Source organism: Drosophila subpulchrella, chromosome 2L (assembly GCF_014743375.2).
Source record: "Drosophila subpulchrella strain 33 F10 #4 breed RU33 chromosome 2L, RU_Dsub_v1.1 Primary Assembly, whole genome shotgun sequence".
NCBI classification, from domain to species: domain Eukaryota; kingdom Metazoa; phylum Arthropoda; class Insecta; order Diptera; family Drosophilidae; genus Drosophila; species Drosophila subpulchrella.
Window position 1 is genome coordinate 4,559,473 of NC_050610.1, and position 7,240 is coordinate 4,566,712.

General features: G+C 38.4%; 1 protein-coding gene across 1 annotated transcript; it reads left to right on the plus strand.

Moving 5' to 3' along the window:
- The first annotated feature begins 4,648 nt into the window (after positions 1–4,648).
- LOC119547924 lies at positions 4,649–5,282 on the plus strand. Its single transcript, XM_037854964.1, has one exon. The coding sequence runs from the start codon at positions 4,748–4,750 to the stop codon at positions 5,156–5,158; it is 411 nt and encodes a 136-aa protein (XP_037710892.1). The 5' UTR covers positions 4,649–4,747; the 3' UTR covers positions 5,159–5,282.
- The last annotated feature ends 1,958 nt before the right edge of the window (positions 5,283–7,240 follow it).

The window sequence follows — 7,240 nt, forward strand, 5'->3', positions numbered from 1 at the left end:
AAAGCGTGTCGAATGAGAAATATTTAGAAAGTGTATTTATTTAGAAAATCGGATAAAACATTTTCGACACAAAAGTTGACATCAGAACTGTTGATTGTTGAAGGAGCGATCGTCACTAGATTTTTACCACGTTATGAGGTGTTTTTGCTTGACTTACCATTACTGAGAAAAGAAACTGCCTTTAATATGTTATTACGTTTAGATTTTTAGAAAGCAACTGTATACATCATAAAAAATGTATATTTTTTAAGTTTGAAAAGAATAAAAAACTGTTCAAAAAAGTTGAATGGTTTTAAAACTAGGTGTGCAACAAACTTCAATAAATTATATCCTGGCCACAAAATTTTTTAATCATGTTTCAAAATAAGAAACCTGGATGAAAAATAATGGGTACTTTAGCATGCTTGTTCATTTGTATTTCTTTAATAGTAATCCTTGTGACAAATGATGTTGCCATCAAATTAAAAGCTCAAAAAGACAATACAACCGCGCCAACGAAATACGAGCTATTGGCGGTAAATCGAGTGACATTTTAGTAATATCTGGCCATCTATCAACTTGATCTGTTAATTCATGTTGTTTTTGCATGCCATACACATGTATGCCAATTGAACAATGGCCAAAAGGCAGTAAATTGTGTTTTTTCAATAATTAATATTCGAGCGCACTTCACGATGCGTAATGCTCTCGCTAATTCAAATGCATTTTGTTGCAGTCGGGCAAACATTTCATTTCAACACCACAGGCAATAATAACTGAGTTTGGCTAAAAGCCTGTGCGAGCGCTAATTGAGTTGGCCGTGTCGGGAAATGGTGGTTGTGGAGGTGGTAGGGTTTTTTGGTCGGATGGCCAGTGTGGAGCCAAATTGATGTGCCTAAGCTCGCGTTTATGGAGATGTGCGAGCATCAACGGACTTTAGTTAGTTTTCTGTGCCAGTGCGTTAAAATGCCAAACTGCTGACTCGAAATTTGTCACGCGCAATCAGCTGCGGCGGTAAGTGCTGGCCGGCCACGCCCACTAGGCGCAGGACCACTGCTACGCCCACACACACACACCCACATGGAATATGCATGGGCGTGGCATCACGGTTAGCTGCTAAATCCGCACTCAACATTTTCAAGGTTTCCCGCCTCGCTCGTCACCAATAATGAAAAGTCTATGCGCGCTTTTAGTGGCCCAGTTGACAGCTGCCAAAAACATTTCTATGGCCCTCTTAAGCCGCCATAAGCCATGCATTTAATTAAACAGCGCAAAAATATTTAATTGCCAACCGCTAAAACCGGTATAGAAGCCATATGGGAAAATATCTGAAAAGTGTTCGGTTTAAAGGGTTCTCGGTTTATTTCGAACGTACAGGAAATGTCTTGATTTGCATGCAATTTACAATCCAAAGACAAAGATTCTCCTTTACAAAACTGATTACTTTTCGTTCATCGACAGCTGGTTAACAAATTTGATAAATTAAAATCATAAAAGGCACAATTATCTACCAGTTTCCAAATTGTCAATTAACCAGTGTTAATCAAGTTTTCACACTTAACCGCCAAATGACAGCTGAAATGAACTTTCAATTGGTAAATCAGCCGCCTGAAACCCATCGTCATGTCACGCTTCTAGCTAAATTAAAATTAATTAATGGCATTTGTTTCTGCAACGGTTGTGCGTGCAAATAATTATTGAATTCCGATTGTAATTGATTTTCAACCAGAAATTCACAAAATCCCAAAGCACCAGCTTTTGACGCGGAAGTTCTCTTGGTTCCCCAATTAGGCACTAAAAAGTTTTCTTGAATTCTAGACGGAAAAATACTAAAAATTCCATCGATGCGAAAGCAATCAATAAATTGAATTCAATGGCAATTTAAAAATATCGAGTGCTGCATATACAATTTGTTGGATTTGATCATCCATTCTGACGAGGGTCACGCACGGCTTTTGGATTCAAAATTACGTATTTCCCATTGGTGAATCCAGGGCACAGCCACATATTTGCCAAACAGATTGGTTTGCTATTTGCGTGTGTGTGATTTTTGTTTTCACTTAGTTTCCTAACGAAATTTCCTTGTTGAATTGGACATTATAATAGCAACATGTGGTTGGAATATAGGGTTCTAATAGCAAATATTATTACACAGCTAATTCAAAAACAAAAACACAAAGGACCTGATAACTAAAGCAAATGTGTTGATATTGGATTTGAGTATCCATATTATCTACAAATGTAAATATATTTATAGGATAATGTATCGAATGGTAAGCGTTTGATTTGTATCTTTATAACTTTCCATTTTCCAGAGGGTAAAATAATAATAAAGTTTGTCAAATATTAAATTCAATGATAGTTTTAGATAATCACCTTACTATCCGTTTTAAAATTAAACATTTTTAATTTAAAATATATTTAATTTAGTATATATTTTACTTTTAAATTATTTACATATATTAAGGTGCTCAATGATTTACTTAAGGGATTTTTAATCAAGAAAATGAAAACGTTTTTCTCGAACGTTTTAATATAGTGCAAAATAAAAGTAAACTAAACTTCTTATATAGTTTTTCCCACGCTTACAGGCATTTGTTTTCTTAAAAACTGCTCGTCACTTTCCGCATCAGCTCTTCAGCTTACCCGACGACTTCATCTGCTGGTGTGCGCTGTTCAGTATTAAGTATACGCCCCGGGCAACAATGATGATGCGAAGGATTCTATATTTTAGCTTTCAGCGGGGCAGGTGGATGGCGAGTAAATATTACCAGTCCGGACTCCCGGACTCATCATCTCTTACCGCAGGATGGGTTACGCTCCCCCGTCGTCTCCCCTAACACGTGGTCCCTCCACGTCAGCGCACGTGTGTACATTTTTAATTATGCCAGCGCACACAGAGCGCCGAGGTGAAAACAGAGCAGCGTGAAAGTCGGGCAACTAACTTATTAAAAAGCACTCGCCTGGCAACGCATATATTTGCCGAATAAAGCGGAAATTAAGGCAAACTAGGTGCACCTTCTCCCATTTCCAAGGACGACTAGGCCATCCTTTCGCTAGCAATTTTCAGCTGACCACCTCGTGGCCTGAGGAGTCACTCAAGCACATTTTCCCGCAAGCGATTTGCATAACCTTAGGCAGATGCCTATGGCTGTTGCTTCCCATTGTATTCCTCTAAGAGCCCGAGTAATAGAGAAATGTTGGGGTAAAACCCCACGAAATCCTTCGGTAATCCAGCTTACTTACTGGCTGACGATGATAACCTAAAAGTGTGCAAAGCCTATCAAGCTGCACAAGCCATGAGCAACCGAATAAATGAAAAAATCCAAGTAGATAGAATTGTTTGTGAACTACTCGTAAAAATGTTACTTCCATAACTGAGTTGGAAATTGCTTAATTTGACGAGGCAGGAGTAAGATCGAGTATCCCGACTATGGGACACTGCGCAATCAATTAAAAGTGCACATATGAAATTTAACAAAGACACTTTATTATCCCATCGGTTTCTTCCGAAACCAATGGATTGTACCTTATTAAACATATTAAATTTTTAGTTATTTTTTTAGATCATCTTTAAACATTTTTATTTAGACTTGTTATTATAAGTATTTTTTACAGTAAGGTTACCTATTACCTATTACTACAAGGTCTTTTGCTTTAAAACACTGTGTACCTTCAATTTTTGGCTTGTCACGGATTAACATACCCCTACTACCCTAAAATCAGTCTGCAAAACTACCCTCCATAAATCTCGAGAGCAGTGGAAAGGGACAGCTCGGGCTGGGCAAAAATTATTACATGCCTCATTTGCCAGCGCCTTGAAGAGTCTGCTTATTATATTTTGATTATTTTTGGCACGCGTGTTTCGCAGAACCTCAAGGCAAGCAACTCCACACCGAGTGCTGTAAACAAATTCGTAAATACGCAGACTGGTCAACAGGGCGGATGCCGAATTTCTGGGATGGAATGGGCCAGATAAACAGGCCAGCTGGGTTCTTTTTTCGGTTGCATAATTTTTTCATTTTATTTCGGACTCGTTTGGCCCGCTTTTGTCCATAATGAGATATCTCTATTCTCCTTTGTTTCTTTTCATCATTTTGTGCTACACTCGGTCCATTGTGTTCCTGGTCTGCACGGTTGTTGTTTTTGCATTTCGCGAATGCCGCTGGGAAATTCCTGAAACCAAAAAAAAACGAGGAAAAATGTACTGGGCTCAAATGGCAATGATGGCGTCGAGGTGGTCTTATTAATTAGGACACGCGCCCTGAGTTATATTTATTCTCTAATATTCTCCTCTCTATATATACACTTGAACCGGAAAAGGGACGGCGGTTTTTGTTATTTAAATGCAAGGCCTTTTTTTAGCCAGCTTCAGTGCCAAATTTGATTTTCATTAGAATGCCCGGTGACCAAAAAAAATACAATAATATTTTGTAACACAGGGTAACAAGTTATGGGTTTTTAATCCCCAAGAACCCCATTAACTTCTATCTAAATAAATAAAACAAATTTAAAAATATTTTAAAGTCTTAAGATTTAGTCTAGAACCGGAATTATGATTTAATCATGCAGTTAAATCAATAAAATGATTGCTAATACCCTAACGCACAGCTCCAATGTAATAGACAACACAAATTTGCCAATGAAAAGTAGGTAACTAGAAAGCGTTCGGATTCAAGAAACAGATTTATTATTCAATAAAATCAAGTAACTGCTCAAGCTAAAAATTCACAAGATCTTTCAAATTATTCAAACACACTGCTTAGCGATGTCCAGATCGAGCAAGGGCTTTGCCCGTTTAGTAAATCCGGGCGTGATACTCAACCCGGAGCTCAATCAGAAGATATTCGCCTTTGAAGCCATGACCGCCGAGCGATCTGACCTGGATCTGGAACTTAACAGATTGCGCAAGCAGCAGGATGAGACCGAGGATAATTTGGCAGAGGCGCTGGCCGAGGATGAGTTTCAGTGCAATTTGCGGGGCCAGCAGTTCTCAGGACCCAACGAGGATGAGCTGCAGGTAATCCTCAAGAACCACCTGGGTGGAATTATCAACAAGCTGGCTGGCAAGTATGAGCGCATCATATACCTAGATGCCGACATTAGAAAGCTCAAGGGCACCATCGAGAAGGCCATCACAGTGGCAAATGAGGAGTCGGCAGCCGCAGCCTCGATGTGAAGCGGTTTTAACCAATTTTTGCACTACCATGTGTATCTTAAAAATTTTCGTTCTCTGAAAGTGGTTGCAAGTAAGAGTTTCCCATTTATAAATCAAATAAAATATACATAATTTAAAAACTCCATTTAAAATGCTCTAGAACAGATGTTGATTTTAAGATTCTCCTCCCTAAAAATCTTTAAAATATATGTTCGTTTTGGATTACATTTCCCATCCGATTCCGCCCAAAATCTCTTCATTTATTTTGCTGGCCATCTTAAATCATTCGGTGAAATTAAAGCCGCAACAATCTCATTTCCGGTCATTTTTTATGCACTCTCGCACAGACAATCCAGCGAGGAGCAGAAGACATTGCAAATTTAATTGCGTATACGCACTGTTGCCACTGCGGGCGCGAACACAGCTTCCTCCACGGCAGCAGATACACTCTGTTGACTCTATCGTTAAGTGCATAAATTCAATAATGCCGAGCGTCTGGTGGTGTCAACGCGCTGCGAAAGATATGTACTCGCCGGATCGATAAAGCTACAGTTTGCAATTTATTGAATTTCCCGTGGAATTAAAATTGCTGCAATTAATTTCATTTATTTAAGTAATCTTGGGCTTGCAAAATGCTCTTATTTTCATCTAAAATAAAACCGCAAAATATTCAACAAACTCGAAGAGTTAAACCAAGCCAGGACAATGCAACGCAGAGCTTTAACAAACTTTAATTGCCAAAAGAACCACACAATGGGCCCGAAGCAATTACGCAAGGCTGATGTAAGGTCCTCACTGCATATTTGTTGTTACTTCGTTTTGGTTAAACATTAATAGCCCAAGATCCCAGGGGAAGCTGGAGCTGAAGATATATTTGAACAAAAGCGGACTATTTGGCTTTGTCTTCAGTCTAATTAATTAAATTGAAATGTTCGAGGAGGTAACAATTTCAATTTTGTTTTAGTGCCAACCAGACTGGTCAAACAAGCTAAATGCAAATTTTCCAACCAGACATGGGTCCTAACGAGAGCATTTGCATGAAGTCAATCATCTCGACTGGTCACTGAACCGAGAATAAGACACTTTGGGTCTGTGCCTTCAGTTCACTGTATCTGGGCCCTGTGACTCTGATTGCCTTTCACCCCAGTCAATTGGAAAATTCGCACTAACAAAGCGTTATTTGAAATATTTTTGCAGGAAAAAGAGTTATTGGGGAAATACTCAGGATTGGGGACCGAAGGTTACAACTTGTGTATATAATGTTTTTTGCATTATTCAAACCATTAAGAATTTTAGGATATCCTTGAATCTCGTGGGTAAGCATCAACTTTCTCAATTATTATCCGCTAATCGCTTCCTAACCAATCTGAAGATGTTGGGCTCATCAATTACAATTGCCACAACTTAAAAACTTGGATCATAATTTTTTGAAGGTCATCTCTTAGCGTCGTTTGTCTTCATTATGATAAATTGACGATGCGAACATATTTCATCTGAGCGCTGAAATTTAGAACGAGGCGATAATGAGATGTTATTAATATCAACTTGCGACTTATTTAGCGACAAACCCCTTCGGTCCCACAGGCAAATGGCATTATGCAAAAAAGCGATGGGTATAAGAAAATGTTTAGACTGGCCCGAACCCTTAAAAAAATAAGCCTCCTCTTGTTGAGAAGCCTTCAGAAGTGTCAAGAAAACAAATGACGGTCAGCTTTTTTTCTTGTGTTCCTAAGCCAACCTCGAATAAACAGGAGCATGAGCAAGTGTTAAACCTTCTTTTCTTCCATCGTCAACGATGCCTTTTTTAAGGCCTTCGCCTTGAAGCCTTACACCCATGGGTTTGTAACTTGAGAACATAAAAGGGACTTTTACACAAAAGCATCAAAATAAGAATGATGCGTCACAGAATATTCGTCCGACTTATATACATTTTTTTGTAATTACCCAGCAACAGATTTAAGGTCGATAATATTTGGTTATTATAATCTACACAGTCCGCAAAATTCAAATTTTGTGACTGTGCAAAATATTCATGTTTATAAAACATTATGAATATTTAAGTACTAAATGCTTGAATCGTTGTAGCAACATTTAGTTTTCCAT

What these genes read in the sequence shown, in the direction of transcription:
- LOC119547924 (XM_037854964.1), top strand. Translation starts at nt 4,748, where the DNA reads ATGTCCAGATCGAGCAAGGGCTTTGCCCGTTTAGTAAATCCGGGCGTG.